At 41.3% G+C, this 24,007-nt stretch overlaps 1 protein-coding gene across 1 annotated transcript in view; it reads left to right on the forward strand.

Moving 5' to 3' along the window:
- Positions 1–10,041: 10,041 nt before the first annotated feature.
- LOC103891093 (Fc receptor-like protein 2) overlaps positions 10,042–24,007 on the forward strand; it is a 33,200-nt gene continuing 19,234 nt past the window's right edge. The window contains exons 1-7 of the mRNA XM_024234743.3: positions 10,042–10,092; positions 11,337–11,357; positions 16,465–16,722; positions 16,981–17,265; positions 18,436–18,723; positions 19,625–19,903; positions 20,163–20,279. Coding sequence (XP_024090511.2) covers positions 10,062–10,092; positions 11,337–11,357; positions 16,465–16,722; positions 16,981–17,265; positions 18,436–18,723; positions 19,625–19,903; positions 20,163–20,279 — 1,279 coding nt within the window. The 5' untranslated portion in view covers positions 10,042–10,061. The remainder of the gene's footprint in view (positions 10,093–11,336; positions 11,358–16,464; positions 16,723–16,980; positions 17,266–18,435; positions 18,724–19,624; positions 19,904–20,162; positions 20,280–24,007) is intronic.

Here is a 24,007-nt window from a genome sequence, read left to right on the forward strand (position 1 = left end):
ACTAGAATATTCTGAAATTGACTATGTACTAGTATTTACCAGTGAGATTTCTACTTTACATGTTTTCATGTTATCAGTTAGTGTCCCTTCTTTCAGGTTGAAGAACTCCACTGAGCATTTTTTGTAAGGTGGATGTAGTGATGATAAACTCTCTCAGCTTTTGCACATCTGGGAAAGTATTTCTTTCATTTCTGATGAACAGCTTTGCTGTATGAATTTTTAGTTGAATATTTTTTCTTTTTTCTTTTTTTTTTTTTTTTTTGAGATGGAGTTTTGTTCTTGTTACCCAGGCTAAAGTGCCATGGTACAATCTCAGCTCACTGCAACCTCCACCTCCCAGGTTCAAGTGATTCTCCTGCCTCAGCCTCCTGAGTAGCTGTGATTACAGGCACCCACAACCACACTCAGCTAATTTTTGTGTTTTTAGTAAAGACGAGGTTTCACCATGTTGGTCAGGCTGGTCTTGAACTCTGGACCTCAGGCAATCCTCCAGCCTCAGTTTCCCAAAGTGCTAGGATTACAGTCATGAGCCACTGCGCCTAGCCAGTTGGACATTTTCTTTCTTTCAGCACTTTGAATATATCATCCCATTGTTTTCTGGCCTGCAGAATTGCTGCTGAGAAATCCCCTGATAGCTTTGTAGGTATCCCCTTATAATAAGATCTTCTTTTCTCCTGCTGCTTTCAAGATTCTTTTCATCTTTGACTATTAACAGTTTGATTATAAAATGTCTTGGTGTAGCCTTCTTTGGATTGAATGTGATTGGAGATATTTGAGCTTTCTGTACCTGTATGTCTATATCTTTTCCTAGATTTGGAAAGTTTCCAGACATTATTTCATCAAATAAACTTTTGGTCCTTTTCTTGATCTCTTCTTTATTAAATTCCTACAATGCAAATGTTAGCTCCCTTGATGCTTTTCCATAAATTCCACAGGAATTTTTCCTCATTTTCTTTCATTCTTCCTTATCCTCTGCCTGGATATTTTTAAATAATATGTCTTTAAATTCACAAATTCTTCTGCTTCTCAATTCTGCTACTAATGTTTCTATTGCCTTTTTTCATTTCATTCATCATATTCTTCAACTTCAGAATTTATCTTTTTAAAAAATGATTTAATCTCTCTGCTAAATTTTCCATTTTGTTCATATATTATTTCCCTAATTTTGTTAAATTGTTTGGGTGTTTTCTTGTAGTTTACTGAGCTTCCTCCAAACAATTATTTTGAGTTATTTGTCAAGTAAATTTAGAATTCAATGTCTTTGGTGTCAGTTACTGGAAAATCATTGGTTTTGTTTGTTTGTTTGTTTGTTTGTTTTTGTTTTGTTTGAGACAGAGTCTCATTAAATTGCCCAGGCTGGAGTGCAGTGGTGGAATCTCAGCTCACTCCAACCTCTGCCTCCTGGTTTCAAGTGATTCTCCAGCCTTGGCCTCTCGAGTAGCTGGGATTACAGGCATGCAATTTTTGGTGGTATTTTGTTTCCTTGTTTTTTTCTTGTTGCCTTTCTTTGATGTCTGCACATTGATGGACTGATCTCCTCTAGACTTTTTAGACTGATTTTAGCAGAGAAAAATTGTCCTCTTGAGATAGGACTAAAGACACCAGCCGGGAGTGAAGGAATGCAGAAGTTCTAGCTCCAGTGAGGATGCAGAAGTTTAGTCTCCATGCAGCTCTGTCAGCTGAGATTGGTGTTGACAAAGATTGCAGATGTTCTCAGTGGCCAAGGCTGTGGGTGTCCTCAGCAATAGTGAGAGCTGTTAGGGTCTTCAGTGGTGAAGGCTATTGTGGTCCTTCCGATCTCTTTTTGTTCCACTGGGGAAGTCATGGCCAAGAGGCTCTCCTTTTATGCCAGGTTCAGCTTGAGGGCATGCTTGCAGTGGTAGTGGCACCAGTGTCTGATGTATAGTGTCCATGGAAAAAAGGCACAGATTTGGGGTCTGAAGCATGTTCACATGTGGAGGAACCATGGCTTGAGTCTGGCATGGTGTGCTCAGGGCACATGCATCCTCATTGCTGCATTGATAATGGTGTGCAAGGTGGCATGCAGCAGCATCTCCTCCTTGGGAGTCTGCAGTAGGAATGGCTGTTGGTTGCCTTAGGAAGATGCGCATGTTTTCTGCAGCACAGGCCACTGGGGACTGTGAATAACACCTGCTGCCTGGCTGATCTGAATAGCTCCTGCCCTTCTTTGTTTCTAGCCATCTCTAGATGTCTTAGGTACACCATTCTCCCCAGAAATTATTTCTGTATAGTCATTCTTCTTCTCTTTTTTTAAATCTAATGTGTTGCTGTAAATTCTTAAATGGACCCTAGAGCCCTCTTAAGGCTATTATCATTCATAGATAACTATTTTTTTGTGTGTGAGGGGGAGGATGAAGGCTAATATCTTTTAGATTGCCATCTTGCTGATGTCACTGTGGCCTGGGCTTCTGCTGCATCCTTCAAAATCCATTTTGCATTTGTTTCTGCTAAGCCCTGAAAATTTCATTGGCCTAGGAAAAATTTTTATGGTAATTCCTTATTTGGGCTTTCCCAGAGCACACACATTAATGTGGCATGGTCCTGAGCTTTAGTTATTTCAGGGAAAATTTTATGTTTTTCCCAGAACTCATACAAAGACAAACTTGCTTATCCATCTGTGCTAATGGGTGGATTTTTTCCCCCACCCACCATTCATTTATTAAAAGGTAGTCTTTTGAGGGTCCACACTTTATGCCGGTGTTTTAATTTCAAGTTTCTTCCTTTTGAAGCCTTAAGGTTTTGTTTCCTAGTTCCACATGGACTTTAAACACTAAGCCCATAAAAAGTAACTAGTGTTGGCCGGGCATGGTGGCTCACATCTGTAATCCCAGCATTTTGGGAGGCCAACTCTGGCAGATCACTTGAGGTCAGGGGTTCAAGACAAGCCTGGCCAACATGATGAAACCCCGTCTGTACTAAAATACAAAAATTAGCTGGGCGTGGAGGCTTGCGCCTGTAATCCCAGCTACTTGGGAGGCTGAGGCAGGAGAATATCTTGAACCTGGGAGGCAGAGGTTCCAGTGAGCTGAGCTCGCCCCACTGCACTCCAGCCTGGGGGACAGAGCAAGACTCCATGTTAAAAAAAAAAAAAAGTAGCTACTGTTTAATTTCCTCTGTTACTCCTCCCAGGGGAACAGTAATGCCAATTTACATGTTTAACACTCTGCTTTCACTTCCTCATTTATCTACAATGGGGGAATTTCTCTTCTTTCTTACATATATCGTTATGTATTTAAAAATTATGTAACATTTATTCATCACTTATAAGCATTTAAGTGGGAGAATTTAAAGTGGGAGAATTTTCAGGCGTTTTAGTCTACCCAAACCTGCCAGAACTAGTATTCCCCACTTCTTGTTTTCCAAGTGGTGGTGGATTTTATTTTGATTTTTAAATTTTTTCATCATCTAAGGGGTTTTTGAAAGTAAGAAAATTTAAATACCAGTGCTTAGTTTGCCATCTTGGATCATGTCTTCCATTATAAGTAATTGATGATCCAATTGGCTGGAGTCAGAGGCTTTCTGATAATATTGATGACCCTTAATTTTCTCTGTGTTTGTGGAGTTCTATTATTCTATAATCATCTTTCCCTTGCAACCAAAACCTTTTTCATTCTCCCAATATTGTGTCCACCAATACCACAATTATATCTTTAAACTTTTTTTTCTTTATAGTTTCCTATGTATCTGATGCCAGATAAAAGTGAAAAATTTAATTAATTGAGAAACACTGGAAGAAAATTCTATTTTTAGTTATGCACAAACACTGAAATTGTTAGACGTTAGCTCTAGAACTGATCTCACCCTTTGCCTTATCCTGGTCTCAGCTCTGGGTTCCTTCACCAGTGGGCCATTTATAGCTTTGCCATATACCTTCTTATGACTAGTTTTCCTGGACAGGTCAATAATGGTGGTTTCTTGTCACAAGGCGTGTAAGTTTCCTGTAAGACACAGACAAATCTAACACTATGGCATTGAGGAAATGACAATGCTAAATTTGAGTGAGATGGTTAAAGAGAGAAGAAAGAAGAAAGGAGGCTAAAGCTGAGACAAAATATGAGGAAGCGGCTCATCTAGGAGAACCCTGAAAAATTTATATAATGAGATTGCAATGAGCTTGGTTACAGGAAGTATGGGATAGCTTCTAAGAGGAATCTTGGGGATAAAGGATTATGAGGGAAAAAAATAGGACTTCAATCCAAAGAAGCAGAGCAGGGTGCTGTAAATAAAATTAAAGCAGATTTGTAACTTAGTAAAAACAAAGTCCAGGAACCTAGGTATCTTTCTGGATTCTGGCTCCACTCTTACACCCCACACCTAATCAGTCATGAAGCTCTGCAGATTTTGACTCTGCCAAAATTTATCTCCTCCTCTTCATCAGAACCACCTTAGTTCAAGCCTTCATCTTTTCTATCCTGGACTGTATCAGTGGCCATACAGCTCTTCTATTTATCTCTAGCTTTATTCCCTCTAGTCCACATACACCCTGCTGTCCAAATTCAAAATGATCATGTTCTGATCATGGTTGAAATGCCACCATTAGTCTTGAAATATTTAGGGTTTATGGGTGCTACTCACCTTATGTCTCTTCTCCAGGTTTTGAACTAAGTTGACAAAGTCAGATTGGAGACAAAATATCAGCTTTAATAATGACCATACTAGACTAGATCATGTGACTTATATTTGGGCCAAATGGAGATTTTCTCTACTTTTCTATCAATAGGCTGTGGGACTTAGTGTTAGGAGAGTTGTGTTTAGCCAACAGAGGACCCTGGCTTCTGTGACAACTCATTGAGATAATTACACATAAGAAAATAAGCAGGAAGAGATTATTTTCTGTTTGAGGACAAGTGAGGAGAGAGAACAAGGTCATGAGCTGACATCTTCAACCCAACTCACCAATCAGATGAGCCTCTTCTCCCATGCAGAGGAACAAACAGTAAGAATAAAAGGACAACGGTAAAAGGACCAAAAGAGTTTTATCTAGTGGTGTTCTTCCCTGAGAATGGAGTGGGTGTCTCCTCCACCCTATGAAAATATAAAGATTTTCCCACCTTTGGGCCTTACCTCCTGTGATGCTCTTCCTCGTACCTTTGGATCTGCCATTCTAAAGTGCCTGTGGATACCTGAGCAGCCCGAATGGGTCCCTGACCTCTTACCATGCTCCTGATGCTTTCTAGGCCTGGAACTTCTCCATCTTCCTAAGTCTTATTTGCTTGATTAAAATCTACCTATCTCTCAATATTCATTTCTTCTGGAAGCCTTTACTCCTTAATCTCCACTGTGTCCATTCACATGCTGTACAGAGCTCCACCACAGCAGTGGGACACAAGTATGTTTACTCTTTTCTATTAGTCTTCTGATGCTAGAATGCAATTTCCATTAGGGTAGGGACCATATCTTTTTATCTGGGCATGTCTAGTGCCAAGTGTATTGCCCATCAAGTAGGGGACATTGAATAAAACTCTACTGAGTAACTGAATGCATGGCTTCATGCATGCATGAATTAATGACTGAATGAATAATGATTCTGCTTGGGAATCATATCTTTATGAACTGTGAAAAAGTTATTAGCAGAGTGTGTTAGAAGAGTGAGCAAAAAAAAAAAAAAAAAAAAAAGACATGGTAAAACAAGACAGAAAGCCATCAGTGTAATCTGGATCTTGGTTCTTGCTTTTTTCTTCTACTACAACTGATGCTCACCAGCCTGTCAGAAAGACACCAACAGGAAGCTGCTGTGGGTGATTCTACTAACGGTTGGTGTAGTTGATGACCCATGGTTCACAGCTCCCCTTGGCCTGAAAAGGCATAACCCATCCACCTTCTGGAAAACCCACACATATACAATTAAAACAAGAAGTAGAAAGCTTTGAACTCAATTTGACCTCTAGACATCCCTCCCCACCTGTTGTTCTCAGAGAACCCAGGCCACTTGCCAGGAGGTATTTTCATACACGGAGAGAAGACTGCTCCCCACCACAGATGCTGCTCTGATGTCTTCTATGAGCCTCCCTAAGTCTTTCTGCGTCTCTACCTCCCTTCAGACGCCAAGGCTGGGTTCCCCTCCACTTCCACTGTAGGAATAGTAATACCTTCTTTAGTAAGGATTTACCATACCTTCTATTGCTACTAAAGGAACTGATAATCTTCATGACGAAGGAAAAAATCAAACTTTGTTAAACTCCAGTCCCCTAGAGATACACTATCTAAAACTTCAACTTACTCTTGGCCTTCTCTGATTCTCTGGGCTTTCACTATCTTCATATCTTCCATGGAGGTAATGACCACTAGCTTCCAAGCATTTATACCCAGTCTGAATTCTCTTTCATGCTATTTGGTCCATGCAGAGCCCTATTGGACTTCTAGATATAATAAATTTAATTGTAAAAAATCTTCTGGGCAGAAGGGCCTGGCTCTGTCTAAATTACATTGGAGAGTGTCTGCATAGACAATATTTGGTCTAGCAAGTTCTGTCCCAGAAGTTCTTCAACAAACAACATCACCTCCATAGAACTCGGAAAGTATCTAGTTACTATCTTGGACAGGAAATTATTAGGGAAAGCCCCACTCAACAAAGACATATCATGCTGCTCAAGGTAATTATTGTAATTATTAAAACTGCTACTACCACTACTGCCATAACAATGATGATGACCATGACTATGACTACTTCTACTGCCATTTATGCAGCAATCATTATGACAAGTAATTTATATATATTATGACATTTAATTCTCTCATAGTGACCTTGGAACCCCAAGCTCAAAAGATTATATCTAGGGATCTTGGAAGTTAACCTGTTTCATTTTTTTATTTTCCCACTCTAACTGTCCTAGTAATCAAATTCATCAAGTAAGAGGTGTGATTTGTTTTATTCTGAAATATTTTATGAAGACTCTGTTTGTCTCTGTCTCAGTTCTGGCATGCCCCAACTTGGCACTGTATTTTGTATTCCATTCAAGACATTGAACACGGTTCACACAGATGACTCTTGCTCTGCATCTGGCAGAATAGGCTTCAGTATGTTACCACCTGTGGAATCTCCATGTTAAGGGTTTACCTGGTTGATCCAAGAGGCATTTATATGTATGTCTAATGCTGCTTCTTTCTGATACCTGGGACTCCATCCTGTTGGTGGCAAAATATCCTTGCACAAAAAGTATTGTTATCTGTCACTTTGATCAAACCTACAGGCACATAATTTTATTTCTGCCACTATTGCCTTAATTTTTAAGTTACTTCCCCCGCCCCCCACCAAGTATCTATTAAGCCTCTTAATCTCTGGTCACAGTGCCTACTGTGCATTCAAGTTTAGCTATGCTTCCAGGATATGCCTATTCATGTGTAAATTACTGCCATCTGTCAAATACAGAGTAGCACCCACATGAAACATGTTAGCCATCTTAGAGGATTTGTTGCCACCTCTGTGGCCTACCCACCTCATTATTGCTACTTTCCACCTGCACCTTTTATACCAACTGTGAATTTTACCTCATACCATTTGGTAACACCTTAAGAAATATTGATTCTTAACTGAAGAGGCCACATTTCCATAGAGGGTATATAGAAATCAGTGAAGGGATACAGATTATTTTGAAAAATCTCCTTGATATCTATGAAAAACTTGTACCTACCACCAATCCACCATCATCTTTTTCATGATCCTCTCTGTACTCCTTTCCTTAATTCCCTCCCATCCACAAAATTTCTATAGCTTCCAGGTTGGTCAGAATGGGAAGGAATTATAGGCCACCTAGAAACCCATTCAGTAGGCAAGATTTGATAATAAGACCAGTGACTAGCTTTGGTCCTGGGAAAGAGTAACTTACACTTTCAAACACATACAAACCATTTGTCTATGCAGAAAGTTAAAGTAGTATTGTTTTCAACACTTTAAGATGAGAGAGGCCATAAAACCTAGTTTCTTTTAATGAATCTTTAAAAAGTACATAAATAGCATATGTTTATTGTAAGAATATTAGAATGCACAGATAAGCAAAATGAGGAAAATAAAAATCAGCTTTAATTAGATTTTTTGGATATAATTACAGTAACTCTGTGGTGCTAATCGTCTCAGACACTTTTTATTGGAGAGCAGGGGATGATGTGCAGCAGATAAAGTGCACTCTGCAGCCACTTTTTTCTTTTCTTTTTTCTTTTTTTTTTTTTTGAGACGGAGTCTCGCTCTGTCACCCAGGCTGGAGTGCAGTGGCAGGATCTTGGCTCACTGCAAGCTCTGCCTTCCGGGTTTGCACCATTCTCCTGCCTCAGCCTCCTGAGTAGTTGGGACTACAGGCGCCTGCCACCACGCCTGGCTAATTTTTTGTATTTTTAGTAGAGACAGGGTTTCACCGTGTTAGCCAGGATGGTCTCGATCTCCTGACCTCGTGATCCGCCCGCCTCAGCCTCCCAAAGGGCTGGGATTACAGGCGTGAGCCACCACACCCGGCCCACTTTTTTCTTAATCATATATCCTAGACATCTTATCTTGCTATTAAATACTATTCCACAGAATTATTTTAATGGCTGTTTGGTTTTCCACAGCATTTGACACATAACTTATTTTTAACACATATCTCTCCTTGTGATATATTTTTAGTATTTTCTTTTTACATTATTATAAGCAAGGCTTTAATGACCATCACATATAAATATTAGCATTTCTCAAAGTAAAACTATGATAATAGTGAGAATAAAATGTTAAGTATCCAATTGTTAAAAATTCAATGTTAAGTATTCAGGTAAATGTTAAGTACCTGAACAGGTAACATTGAGTCTATGAATATTTTCAGTCAGTCCCTCATTTATAAGCACCTGTGATTTTTTGGTTTAGAGTTTCATCCTGCATAAGGTTCATTTATGAGACAACATCCACCGGGACTACATCTAATCAAAGTGAGCCTGATAATAGGTGTTCACATAACACACGCTTTGCTTTGTGTGAGATAACTGTATTAGGATCAGCCTGGGGTACAAAAAGCAATGCAGATTAGAAATAGGCAATGTTGTGATTACAGATTAGAAAGATGGCAATGTTTTCAGCAATATAGTGCAAGTGTTTTGAAGTTTAGTAAAATCTCATTCTAGAAAGTCAGCAAATGACTAAGAAAAATTTTACTTAAGAAATATGAGCTATTGAAACAATGGCCTTATTATTTTAAGAACCTTGAGAAGCAATATGTCAAGATAATAGGGCACAAAGTTTAAGAGCCAGACTGTGGAACTGGGCTGCCTGGGTTTGAATCCCAGATCTGTTACTACTAGAAATTGATTAAGCTTATCTTGGTCATTTTACTGGCTGCTATGGTCTGAATGTTTGTGTCCTGGCAAAATTCTTATGTTGATACTTAATCCTCAATGCAATAGTAATAAAAGGTACCCACCTTTTATTACATGACCCTTTAGGGGTCATGAGGGTGGAACTCTTATGAAAAGGATTAGTCTCCTTGTAAAAGAGGCTTGAGGGAACTTGTTTGCCTGTTCCATCATGTGAAGACACATAGAGGACACCATCTGTGAGAAACAGGCCCTCATCAGACACTGAATCTACTGGTGCGTTGATCTTAAACTTCCCAGCCTCTTGAACTATGAGTGATAAATTTATGTTGTTTATAAATTTCTCAGTCTAAGGTATTCTTTATAGCAGCCCCAATGGACTAAGACACTTACCTTTACTAGTACCTCAATTTCCTCAATCATGTGAAAGGGGATAGTGCCAACTTCAGAAACTTGCTGAAGGTAATAAATAACTCTGTAAGCACGAGGCACTTAGAACTGTGTCTGACTCATTGCAACCGATATGTAAATGCTAGGTATCATCATGAGGGTAAAGACACAAAATTTCTCTGGCATTGAGAGGATCAGCTATAATTGTTTTAGCCCTTCCAGGACAAAGATAATGGTTAAACATTGTGGCACTATTCTACTTCCTTTTTTGGTAATTATACAAAACCTATTCTGAAAAGCACATTTCATCACCTGCTCAGAGGCTCCAGTTGGTGGCCAAGAGTACATCTCTTTTCAAATAGCTGGATTAGGTCCTCATGCTGCTGTGGTCATTGCTGGTCATCTTTGGTGAGTTCAATAATTTGACTGAGAATTGAGGTGGCAGCCGAATGAGGTCCACTGCTCCCAAATGGTCGGAGGTTTTATCGCAGCCCAGGGACTGGTGGGGATGCTCAGGTCCTGCCTGCAGCTTGGGCTTCAGAGGCAGATGCAAAGAAGTAGGCTGAGGACAGTGAATTTGCAGCACTTCCATTAAGCATTAAGCACAATGCTTAATGTTCAAGGTGGACCACTTTACCATTTGCTGGTCATGAATTGCTATTTTGATATCTTAGATCTCATTGAGTAATATAATGTTCTCATAGTAAAATGTTCATAATATTAGCATTTAGCACTGCCCTTCTCCTCCATGAACACTGATTATTCAATTGTTATCTATAAGATTTGGGTTCAGCAGATGCATTGAGACACTTTGCTAATATTCCTCTGTTTAATCGTGGACAATGAGGAAGATGACAGCTGCTGCTAGAAAATAAGATTCCTGGGTGAGTGCAGTGGCTCATACCTGTAATCCTAGCACTTTGGAAGTCCAAGGCTGGTGGATCACTTGAGGTCAGGAGTTTGAGACCACCCCGGCCAACATGGTGAAACCTCGTCTCTACTAAAAATACAAAAATTAGCCAGGCATGGTGGTGGGCACCTGTAATTCCAGCTACTTGGGAAGCTGAGGCAGAATTGCTTGACCCCAGGAGGTGGAGGTTGTGGTGAGCCAAGATCACGCCATTGTACTCCAGCCTGGGTGAGAGAGTAAATAAGATCCCTTTCTCTATGCTGTGTAGGCACTAAATAAATATTTGTTATTGGAATAAAAGGGCTCTAACATGAAATATGGCCATAGGAAAGAGACTGATTTATTGATTTCTTAGAACTCTCACAATGTATGTTTCCTGATGAGCCCTTTGTGATCATGTTGTCATGTCTATCTACCACTTGAAAAGTCTGAGTGTGAGATAGAGTGGTGGGGATGGTGGAAGGAAAATGAAATCAAGGAGAGTCACTAAATATCCAACATGGGTATTCTCGACAATCCCTTTAGTCAAGCGTTGGGTTTGCAACTTGCCTTTTGACTACAATGAATCACAGTTAGATGTGTGCTCAAGGGAGATTGAATCGTTAGTAATGAGAGATAGGGGAAATAGAAAAGAAAGGGAAAATGGAAAGAAGTTTTTGAGCAATTTACCAGAGTAATATAAATTTATAAATTATGAGGGCAAATGCTGTGTGCTAATCTCTGGCTTTTGATCTCCTCACAGCTGCAGTCACTGAACAGGCAGGTGAGTCCTCCTTGTCTTTACTGTTCTTGGCCTCTGGCATATTAGTCAGCTACCCCAGGATTCTATAGAGGTGGCTCTGGAAAGCCTGTGAAGATCTCCTAATATTACTGCCCTCTAGGCTGACATGTTCTGAGGTCACGCAGCCTGTTTCCAACACCGCTTGCATGTCTGGGTGACCAGGTACCACCTAGCCTTCTCAAGACCCCACATGCTTGCCTCTTCTTTAAAAGCCTGGCTTTAAGAAGGGCAGTAACATGCAGATTGAAGAGAAGAACAATTTGGAGAGAATTGTTTTCCTGCCCATGGGACTGTAATGCCTCATTATTGTCTGGCTGAATGCTGAATGTTTTCACAGCTCTGAAAACAGTTATTTGTAGAGGAATGTGTCAGAACTACAAACTTCTGCAGGGTCAGAATAAACATGTGTCCTCATTGCTTCTCTAGCTCTAGCTCAGGAGTCAGCAAGCTTTTCCTGTAAAAGGCAAGAGAGTAAACAGGCTAAGCTTTTCAGGTGTGTGCCGTAACTACTCAATGGCATTGCTGTGGTAGCAGGAAAACAACCATAGACCATATGTAAATGAATGAGGATGGCCGTGTTCCAATAACATTTTATTTACCAAAACAGTGTTGGCCTGCTCACAGGCCATAATTTGCCAACGTGTGCTCTAGATTTAGTATTTAGTTTTGATTTTTAAAAAATGCATGTATTACTGTTCTAATCATAAAGAGTGAAATAAAGCTATTTTTATTTCACTCTTTCTGAGTTAAATCTGTGCTCAGTGAAGGAAGTCAATGGGAAAAATATTTTATTCTATATACAGAATCTTCACATGAGCCAAGACAAAATCTAAAGAAAGGGAGAATTGTTCCCTTGCCCATTAAATGCTGGCTACCAAGTGGAAGGGGCTCTTTGGGCTCTAAGGAACAGTGTGGGAAAAGCAGATCCCGCTCTCACCTTGAATGGAACAGGAATGTCCAGGGAGACATTCAGGGGTCCTACCTGGAACTTGCTCAGGAGCAAGTCTGGTCTCTTGCATTCATTCTGTCCCACATAAGGTCCCGGAGTCCCACCCTGTGATACCCATCACTCCACTGTCTGTCTGGATGGAAATTAGAGGAAACCTCGATCAATACTCCGGAGGTTTCTGACCATTAGTGGAATCATGCCAAGACAGCAGGCTCCCTGAAGTGAATCACCTACAACCATTCAGAGAACAGGGCAACAGCCACTTCATTCTCTTTCCTTTCCTTTAGCAAGAGTTTCTCAGAAAACTAAGATGTTCTTCAGAAGTTTGAGATCTTTTCTTTTTAAAAAGAGTAAGAGAGAACTTAGTCCAGCATGATGTACTGGAAAGAGCAGGACTTATATAGCCAGAAAGACCAAATTGAAATCATGGCTTTGCTATATACCTGCTATGCAGGCTGGGCAGTCCCTTGGCCAAGACTGAACCCCAGTCTTGTCTCTGGGGAAAAGTTTCTGGCCTGTTGAGAATTACAATCCCCTGCAAGGTTTGAAAATGCTATTCAGCAGAGCAGCTTAAAAGGTCTTTCTGTCCCCATCCATTGCCTCAATGCAGTCTTCTACCCCATTTCCTCTTTTCAGCCCCACCCATACACTGCACTCACCACCTGGGACCTTGCCCTTGCAAAGCTCTGAGAAATACCATTTGCTTTTAGTTTTTGCTGTTGCTCTGGTAAAGATATTTTTCACTGAAATTCTTGTGAAAAAACATTATTCAGTCCTGTACATCTTGCCCTGAGTTAAATCTTTGTCCTCCTATTTATTTGCTCTACCTAAGAACTTCTCTGTTCACAACTTACCCTTCTCCCTGCCCCCTACCACTGTCCCTCCACTGCAGTTCTCCTCTGTACTCTCTGGGGGTCAGCACAATTCTATTGGGCACCTCTGTGGGTAGAGCCACTCTCAGCCAATTGCTGGAGGATTTGGAACTCCCTGAGGATGAACAAGTCAGCTTTGGGACTTGTTGCCCTCCTCTTCTAGGGCCTCTGACTCCTTGCACTCTGCTAATGGTGCACACAGATTAGAACTCTTGAGGTTGCACCACAATGACAGCCAGTGTAGAGCCAGCACACTTCTGCTGAGGCCTCCAAACTGCAAGGTGGTTGGCATTGGAGCCATCACAGCCACGCTAGAAGCAAGTGGATACAAACTGTCACACAAACCCATTATGACTCTTTGGGGTTCCCTGATATGAAACTATGGATCAACTTATGTCTACCCCATAGGTACGACATCACTCTCAGAGGGTTTGACTTCAAGTCACCTTCATTTATTCAGTATCCCCAAGTCCACCCCATCTCACAGACCTGAAACCCAATATTTTGGTTGCTCTTGAAGCGCAGTTATGATGACCTCTTATTCCTCCTCAGCCATCGTTAGCTTCTGCAACAAAGACATCCCCCATTAAGACTGTGAGATTCGTGGCTCACTGAGTGGTCCATAAATGCCAGCACCATTGTGTGCTTCTCTCACAGAATCCTTAAGACAGCCTGATGAGAGGCAAATGTTCTTTGTTGTTCCATTTCTCAGATGAGAAACTGTAACTGAACACAGGTCCAGCTGCTCACTACTTGCAAAGTCCAATTAACAAGAGAGAGATCTGGTAGAAAGAAAGTGACTTTTTAATTCCAAAACTTAGCTGAGGGGAAGTAGTACAGGCTTCTGCCTTGAGGGTACCACTTCTACTTCTGGGGCAGAAGGCAAGGGCTTTTATAGGGGGACTTGGTATGAACAGCATGCAGAGGAGAGAGCGAGGTGGCACAAGTCTACAAAACTTGCTTTGGATGTCATCTGTCAAGTGATTTGGCTGGCACCAGTGTGGGCAGAACTAGGTTGTAAATTGAGGCAATCTTCTGGTGGGAGAGAGTTCTAGAGGCACCTGGTTTGCTTTGAGTTTCTGTCTCTGGAACCTCTTAAGTAAACACACAGCTAGATATGCTTTCAGTGCAAGGAGTGGGTGATGGAGAGAAGGTAAAAATTATAATTGCATGAAAAAGGTAAAAATACTTCTTTTTTTTCTTAGAAAAACAGGATACTTGGTTACAAAACCAAGGTCCAAAGAGTAAAGTGCTTTGTCCAGTATCACACAGCTAATAACAGTAGACTTGGATTCAAAACAGTATGATCTGGCTCTTCACCACTAGGTTAAACGTTGTGAGAACTGAAATCCATCAGTATCTCCTGGTGGTAACGATGACTCTCTCTGGCCGCATCTTCACTTCCAGGCCTCCGAGCTTTAACATCTCTCCCCAGCGGATTCCTCTCAGAGCTGCAAGCCGGCTCACCCTGCTGCTCCCACTTGCAGGTCTGCTGTTATGGACTCAGGATCATCCACTCCTCACTGCTCTCCATCCTTTGGCTTGCTCTTGGGGCAGTCTGCCTCTTACCAAGCAGTTTGAGGATATGAATAATTCCTAATGACCAACTCAAAGTCTCACTTTGTCAGCGGCAGCCAGAGCCAGTGAGGCTTCCTGTCATGCCCTTTTCAACAGTGTCTCTAATCATGACTCCTCTTCCTATCCCCAGTGATGTTCTCTACAGGAATCTTTCCTGTTTGTGGAGGAAGACTGTATCAGTGGCTTAAAAGTTGGCTTGATTCCGAGTCCCACGGTGGAGTTTCCATGAGATCTAGTATCCATTTGTGAAGGAGGCCACAAGTCTTGAATTAAGTTAATTGTTTCTCCAACCAACCTTTTCTGCCCTGCTAATTTTATATATATATATAATCAGATTGTTCCCCAATGTCCAACAAGTAATTCTGGTTCTGCTGAAATAGCCAGTAGCAAACCATACATTTTGCCAAAAATTATACTTCCAAATGCCACAGATTTCCTGTGGCTTTTTGGCTGTAGCTCTGCAGTAGTATTTTATGAGTCATCACATCTCTTATTTTACTGACTTTTGCTTCCTTCTACTACACATCTGACAGTCATGATACAATTGAATAGTGATAGGAAAGATTTTTATTTGAGATATAACTTAATTCCTTACTTTGTGGTCAGAATTCTCTACTATAATCATAAAATATCATGAAGATGTCATAGACACAAAACATAGTCTGGTACCATAAATAAATGAAGTGATGGGGTCAAAATTAGAGAACCTGTGACCAGTCTAAGGAAAGCAACCTCTGGGGAGGACATTTGTCTTTGGCAATAGCTTTTTTCTTTATATGATCAGTCTCTAGGAACTGAGCCTTGGATTAAAAATAATCTCTACTTCACTGAACGGATGAGAAAAATTTTCTGAAGGCATTCAAGTAGAGAATTCAAGTAGTTAATTAAAGATACTGGATCTTATTCCAGTAACTGGCGTATTCCCAATAATCTACGCCACTTGATGGTTTTATCTGGTGAGGCAAGAAGAGGGGATGGGACCTGAATTTATAACACTGTATAGAGCTCTGAGGGCTGGATGAAGGCATGGGGGATGAAAAAATAAAGTGCCCACTAAGGACAATGGTTTCCCTGTGTGGTGTCACTGATGGAGAAAGCTGAAGATGAGGTGTTTATCAGAACACTCCTTCATGAACATTAAAAAACCATGTTTACCTTGACACCCCTGCAATAGACTGAATGTATCTCCCTCAAATTCATATATTGAAACCCTAATCCCAGTGTGATGGTATTTGTAGGTGGGGCCTTTGGGAGGTAATAAGGTCATGACGGTGGAACCCTCATGAATAGGACTAATGCTTTTATAAGAAGAGGCCAGAGAGTTAGCTGATTAGTTTTCCACCATGTGACGGTAGAGCGAAAAGTTGGCAGTCTGCAGCCCAGAAGATGGCCGTCATCACAACCTGACAATGCTGGCACCCAGACCTCAGGCTTTCAACCTCCAGAATTGTGAGAAATAAATCTCTGTTATTGATAAGCCACTCAGTTTATGGAATTTTGTGATAGCAACACAAGCTAAGATATCCCCTCAGGAAACATGAGATGAAACTCTCGGTAATTAAGGCATGGATTGGAACCTCCATCTTGTCTAAAGAAGTAGAGGCTATGCCTGAGACCACCTCACTGCCAATGGAGTCTGTCTGGGTTCTCTGCAGAAATGGCAAATCCGGTTTCCCTCCTTCTCTTGCAGATTCGCTGACCCTTGTGGCGCCCTCTTCTGTCTTCGAAGGAGACAGCATAGTTCTGAAATGCCGGGGAGAACAGAACTGGAAAATTCAGAAGATGGCTTACCACAAGGATAACAAAGAGTTATCTGTTTTCAAAAAAGTCTCAGATTTCCTTATCCAAAGTGCAGTTTTAAGTGACAGTGGTAACTATTTCTGTAGTACCAAAGGAAAACTCTTTTCCTGGGATAAAAATTCAAATATAGTAAAGATAAAAGTCCAAGGTAAAACCCTCACTTCTGTGGGATGGGCTGGGTAACAGACCACGGCAGCAAGGCAGGGTGGGTACTGGGTAGGGGAAAGCTGCTCATGGGCCAAATATAGACGGGAGTGCTTGTGGTTTGACCATCAAAGGAGCCATGATGGGTGAGAGGTGTCTAGCTCTGAATGTCCTGTTTGCTGGGGTTGCTTCTTACCAGAGGCTTTTCAGCAGGAATCTTAGCTCTCACTGCTTTGCGGACTATTGTGATCCTTCTCTCTAGAGCTCTTTCAACATCCTGTGCTGACTGCCAGCTCCTTCCAGCCCATCGAAGGGGGTCCAGTGAGCCTGAAATGTGAGACCCGGCGCTCTCCACAGAGGCTGGATGTTCAACTCCAGTTCTGCTTCTTCAGAGAAAACCAGGTCCTGGGGTCAGGCTGGAGCAGCTCTCCGGAGCTCCAGATTTCTGCCATGTGGAGTGAAGACACAGGGTCTTACTGGTGCGAGGCAGAAACGGTGACTTACAGGATCAGAAAACAGAGCCTCCAATCCCAGATTCACGTGCAGAGCAAGTATCAGTGAGGCTAAGCCTGGAGAAAAAAGATAGGAGTGCTATAGCTTCAGCTTGGACTACTAGTTTGTTTCTTTGTTCAACTCCTGTCCTTGAGGAAAGTGAAAATTAAGCTAGAAAAACCCTCCAGGTTGCGGCCGGGCGCGGTGGCTCATGCCTGTAATCCCAGCAGTTTGGGAGGCTGAGATGGGCAGATCATGAGGTCAGGAGATTGAGACCATCCTGGCTAACACGGTGAAACCCCGTCTCTACTAAAAATACAAAAAATTAGCCGGGCTTGGTGGCGGGCGCCTGTAGTCCCAGCTACTAGGGAGGCTGAGGCAAGAGAAAGGCGTGAACCTGGGAGGTGGAGCTTGCAGTGAGCCGAGATCGTGCCACTTCACTCCAGCCTGAGGAACAGGGCGAGGCTCCGTCTCAAAACAAAACAAAACTAAACTAAACGAAATACCCTCCAGATTGCTCCTGGCTTCCCATTTCAAAAGAATCAGAAATGCACTAAGCCCCTTATAATCTTTCTTTTGTTTGTTAGTTAAGTAATATTCATTGATCAAGCCTTCATTGATCACTGACTGTATGCCTTGGCATTTAGTAGTGGGTGGGACACTTCAAAAGGCAAACCACCTGCTGTCTAATGGCTCTCCAAATGTCTCCACATGATGAGATTGCAACACAAATTGACTTATTAGAAGGCAATGTAGCATCAGGAAAAGCAGATGTGAATGAACAGAGTGGTCAGAGGAGAAGTTGTATTTGGTTGAACCTTGAAATTAAGAATGATAGAGGAATTATTATTGGGACCGTTGTTAGGAATAATGACTTTTCCACTGCAAGACTGAAGATATCAGTGCCCCTCTATATTCTGTGCAAATGTGTCTGTGACTCATCCAAAAAATTGAACAGTTTCCTGTCTCATGGAGTGGATGATCCATCACAAATTCTTTAAATATTACTACCCATGAAATTGGCCAGGGTTAGGACATTCAAGTGTCTTTATCCACATTCCTGAAGGATAATTGTTATAGATTCCCTACCTCCATAGGAATGCTTATAATGGATTATTTATACAATCTCCACATTCCCACATTTTGCATTAGAGAATGGAATCAGTCAAACCCTGTTCCCAGAGTTTCCCTTAGAGTTCTCACCTGTTATCTTATATCCATCTAGGAATCCCCATCTCTAACGTAAGCTTGGAGATCCGGGCCCCCGGGGGACAGGTGACTGAAGGACAAAAACTGATCCTGCTCTGTTCAGTGGCTGGGGGTACAGGAAATGTCACATTCTCCTGGTACAGAGAAGCCACAGGAACCAGTATGGGGAAGAAAACCCAGCGTTCCCTGTCAGCAGAGCTGGAGATCCCAGCTGTGAAAGCGAGTGATGCCGGCAAATATTACTGTAGAGCTGACAACGGCCATGTGCCTATCCAGAGCAAGGTGGTGAATATCCCTGTGAGAAGTGAGTGACACTCTCATTCATATCTTCCAGAAATTCCCAAACCAAGGTCATGATACACAGGAGTCCTGAGGAAATTTCAGGAGGCCCCAGGGATTAGTGCTGTGGAGAACCAAAAGCAATTTGAAAATGGGTTACCCTTGTAGGTTAGACTGCTGACCTGTTTCTTTTTGTGGAAGGAAATATAAAGAGGGCTGTAATTGATTATGAAGCATAAGCATTCTTGCAATCCTATGATAGGATAATAAAACATCTATTACATGAAACCTTTGGGCTCTGGGCCAGGGAGTGTCATGGATCTAAAAGGCTCATAGTGGTAACAGCCTGCTTCATTTTATGTCATCTCCTTCAAAGTGATTAGAGTGTTTCCAGCTTGCCGAAATTGCACCCAAAGGGAGACATTTGGAGCCATGTTATTGGTGATTTACTGGTGTGGAAAATTACCTGGTGTTGTAGCCAAGTAGTCATTTCCGTTCTAACTCAGTCCTAGAGTCCTGAACTGGGCTGAATAAACATACCTAAATATATGCTTAGAAATGCTCCTATGTATCAGTTTTCCCAGGAACAACTATAATATTATAGAAATCTTAAAATTATTTCCCAATAAAAAATTATAGGATACAAAAGAAAAAAAGAAATATGAAGAGGGCTGGATGGGCACAGGAAAACAATCAGATGAGAACAACAGATGACCGTGTCTGTAGGCAGCACCCAGAACTGATATTCCCCTCAAACGTCTAAACATATTGTTGAGAAAATTATCTCTAACTGTTCTAGTGGGAATGTGGGAATGGAAAGTATGCAACAGCCATGGGGCCAGGCCCTTTGCTGAGCCTGCAGGATGGGAGTTTGTGAATCTATTGCAGCATCACAAATCTTTTCTGATAACCCCTCTGTCTGTCAGTTCCAGTGTCTCGACCTGTCCTCACCCTCAGGTTTCCTGGGGCCCAGGCTGCAGTGGGGGACCTGCTGGAGCTTCACTGTGAGGCCCTGAGAGGCTCTCCCCCAATCCTGTACCAATTTTATCATGAGGATGTCACCCTGGGGAACAGCTCGGCCCCCTCTGGAGGAGGGGCCTCCTTCAACCTCTCTTTGACTGCAGAACATTCTGGAAACTACTCCTGTGAGGCCAACAACGGCCTGGGGGCCCAGTGCAGTGAGGCAGTGCCAGTCTCCATCTCAGGTGGGTGGGTGTTACCTGGATACAGAGTTTGATGACAATGGCTGTGTCTCACCAGCCGGGAGATGTCTGCCGTGTGTGAAGAGGGGGAAGGTGATCTCAGTGTCCAGTTGCTTCTCTTCTCCCAACACTAACCTGAAGAGTACAGACTACACTTCAATGATCTCTTACATGAATTTGTATTTACCATCCCTATATAGCATTTATAAGAAGGGGCCAAGTCTTTAACCTCTGGGGCTGAAGCACTGTTGTCTTTCCTCAGGACCTGATGACTATAGAAGAGACCTCATGACCTCCGGAGTTCTCTGGGGACTGTTTGGTGTCCTTGGTTTCACTAATGTTGCTTTGCTGTTGTATGCCTTGTTCCACAAGATATCAGGTTGTATCTACTATTTGGATTCTCCATATTTTGCCATGACCTTTCCACTACTGATATAGATTGAAATTACAAAAAAAGAAGAGAGAAAAGAAAACCCTCCAAAATCCAATAATTTCTTTTTATGCTTCATAATTCTGCAAGGCTCTGTGCAATGCTCAATGTGGTCATACTGCTAATTATACAATATGTCACTGTTCCCTGTGCATAGTCACTTGAGATTAAATTATTTACACATTCTTTCCATGCTTGACTTTTACACTAAAAAGTCTAATTCTTAATTGCCATTTAGTAATTTTCAATAGATATAATTAGCTTACGTACAACGGAGCAAAATGTAGTAAGGAGCTAGATTTAAAGGAACACAAACAATTTTTTTTTTTTTGAGACACCGTCTCACTCTGTTGCCCAGGCTGGAGTGCAGTGGCACGATCTTGGCTCACTGCAAGCTCCGCCTCCTGGGTTCACACAATTCTCCTGCCTCAGCCTCCCCAGTAGCTGGGACTACAGGCGCCTGCCACCACGCCCGGCTAATTTTTTTGTATTTTTAGTAGAGACAGGGTTTCACCGTGTTAGTCAAGATGGTCTTGATCTCCTGACCTCTTGATCCGCCCTTCCTGGCCTCCCAAAGGGCTGGGATTACAGGCGTGAGCCACAGCGCCTGGCCAGGAACACAAACAATTTAATGTGCTCTTTTTTCTTTTTATTTATCCATTTCTTTTTAGCCATCTTCTTTATGAAAAGAGCGATGACTCCTTGAATTCTTGGATCCATGATATAGACCGTAAGAAGCCATCTTCACTTACATGTCTGGCCGTTGATGCTGGCTATAGTTTGCAGTTTCAGCTGAGAGTCAACTAGAGCACATATACGCAGCCTCTCAACATGGCCTGAATTTCCTCACAGCATGATGACCTTAAAGTAGTCAGACTTTTAACATGTTGATTCAGGCTCCAAAAAGCAAGTGTGATAATGAAGCTGCAATACATTTAATCAATGAATTTCAAAAAGTATGATGTTGTGTCACTTCTATGACAATTTTATTATGTCCTGGTGCTTCAAACTTGCCTAGGTATCAGTGGAGAGGGCACAGACTTCACCTCTAAATGGGAGAACTGTCAAAGAATTTTAAGCCATATTTTTTAAATTTCCACGTATAACACCACGAGTTTGAATCTGCTATGTCTCCAAACCCCACAACACCGTCAAAAGCACAAGCTTCTTGGCTGTCCTCTCCGGAATCAGCAAATGCTCCATGGAACAAGTAATTTCAGAAGTTAGGTTTTTCTCCCTGAGCCCCTCCCCGTCTTTTGTTGAAGATTTTTGTGTCTATGTTCATCAGGGATATTGGCCAGTAGTTTTCTTTTTTGGTTATATTCATGTCTGATTTTGGTATCAGGGTAATTCTATCCTTGTAGAATGGGTTAGAGAGAATTGCCTTCTCTTCAATTTTTTTGGAATGGTTTGAGGAGGATTGGTATTAATTCTTTATACATTTGGTAGAATTTGACAGTAAATCCATCCAGTCCTCGGCTTTTCTTTGTTAGGAAGCTGATCATTAATGGTTCAATCTTGCCGCTCATTATTGGTTTATTCAGGTTTTCTATTTCTGCCTGATTCAATCTTGGTAAATTGTATGTTTCCAGGAATTTATCCATCTCCTGTAGATTTTCCTGTTTATTTGTAATAATCTCTGATGATCTTTGTTATTTGATATCAGTTGTAATGTCTGCATTTTCATTTCTGATTATGTTTATTTGGGTCTTCTTTTCCTGGTTAGTCTAGCTAGCAGTTTATCAATTTTGTTTATCTTTTCAAAGGACCAGCTTTTGTTTTATTGATCCCTTGTATTTTTTTTAGTCTCTATTTAATTTAGTTGTGCTCTGACCGTTATCATTTCTTTCCTTTCGCTAATTTTTAACTTAGTTTGTTCTTGGTTTTCTAGTTCCTTGAGGTGCTTCATTAGATTGCTAATTTGAATTCTTTCTACTTTTTTGATGTAGGTGTTTATTGCTATAAACTTTCCTCTTAGCACTACTTTTGCTGTATCCCACAGGTTTTAGTATGTTACGTCTCAATTTTCATTTGTTTCAAATATTTTTGATTTCCATCTTAATTTCTTCATTGACCCAATGGTTGTTTAGTAGCATGTTGTTTAATTTCCACTTATTTGTACAGTTTTCAAAATTTATCTTGGTATTGATTTCCAGCTTCATTTCCTTGTGGTCTGAGAAGATACTTGATATGACTTTGATTTTAATAATTTGTTGAGACTTGTTTTGTGGCCTAACATATGGTCTATTTGGGAGAATGTTCCATGTACAAGTGAGAAAAATGTGAATTCTGTAGTTGTTGTACAAAATGTTCTGTAAATGCCTGTTAAGGCTATTTGGTTTAAAGTACAGTTTAATTTCAATGTTTCTTTGTTGATCTACTATTCAGATGATCTGTCTAATGCTGAGAGTGAAGTGTTGAATTACCCCACTATTATTGTATCAAAGTCTGTCTCTATTTTTGATTTAAGTAATATTTACTTTATGAATTTGGGTGCTCAAGTGTTGAGTACATATATATCCTCTATATTCTCTTGCTGGATTGATCCTTTTATTTTTGTCTTTTTTTTTTTTTTTTTTACTGTTATTTATTTATTTATTATTTTGAGGCGGATTCTTGCTCTGTCGCCAGGCTGGAGTGCAGTGGCGCAATCTCTGCTCACTGCAACCTCCCCCTCCTGGGTTCAAGTGATTCTCCTGCCTCAGCCTCCCAAGTAGCTGGGACTACAGGCACGTGCCACCACGCCCAGCTATTTTTTGCTTTTTTTTTTTTTTTTTTTTTTTTTTTTGAGACAGAGTCTTGCACTGTCACCCAGGCTGGAGTGCAGTGGCACGATATCGGCTCACTGCAAGTTCAGCCTCCCGAGTTCACGCCATTCTCCTGCCTCAGCCTCCCGAGTAGCTGGGATTATAGGTGCCTGCCACCCTGCCCAGCTAATTTTTTGTATTTTCAGTAGAGACGGGGTTTCACCATGTTGGCCAGGATGTTCTCGGTCTCTTGACTTCCTGATCTGCCCGCCTTGGCCTCCCAAAGTGCTGGGATTACAGGCATGAGCCACCGTGCCCAGCCTACTGTTTTTGACTTAGTCTGTTTTATCTGATATGAGTATAGCTACTGCTCATTTTTGGTTTCTATTTGTGTGAACTATCTTTTTCCATCCTTTTACTTTCAGTCTATATATGTCTTTACAGGTAAAGTACATTTCTTATAGGTAACACAGAGTTGGGTCACATTTTTAATATCCATTCAGCCAGTCTATAGATATATCTTTTCTTTGTTTGTTTGTTTTTGAGACCGAGTTTTCACTCTTGCCACCCAGGCTGGAGCACAACGGTGTGTTCTCGACTCCCTGCAAATTCCATCTCTCGGGTTCAAGAGATTCTCCTGCCTCAGCCTCCTGAGTAGCTGGGATTACAGGCACCTGCCACCATGCCCAGCTAATTTATTTGTATTTTTAGTAGAGATGGGGTTTCACCATGTTGGCCAGGCTAGTCTCGAACTCCTGACCTCAAATGATCTCATGCCCTGGTCTCCCAAAGTGCTGGGATTACAGGCATGAACCACAGCACCCCGTCTATATATTTTAAGTAAATAATTTAATCAATTTACATTCAAGGTTGTTATTGATATGTGAAGTTTTCTTCCTGTCATATTGTTAATTGTTGTCTGGTTGTTTT

Source organism: Pongo abelii, chromosome 1 (genome assembly GCF_028885655.2).
Source record: "Pongo abelii isolate AG06213 chromosome 1, NHGRI_mPonAbe1-v2.0_pri, whole genome shotgun sequence".
NCBI lineage: Eukaryota > Metazoa > Chordata > Mammalia > Primates > Hominidae > Pongo > Pongo abelii.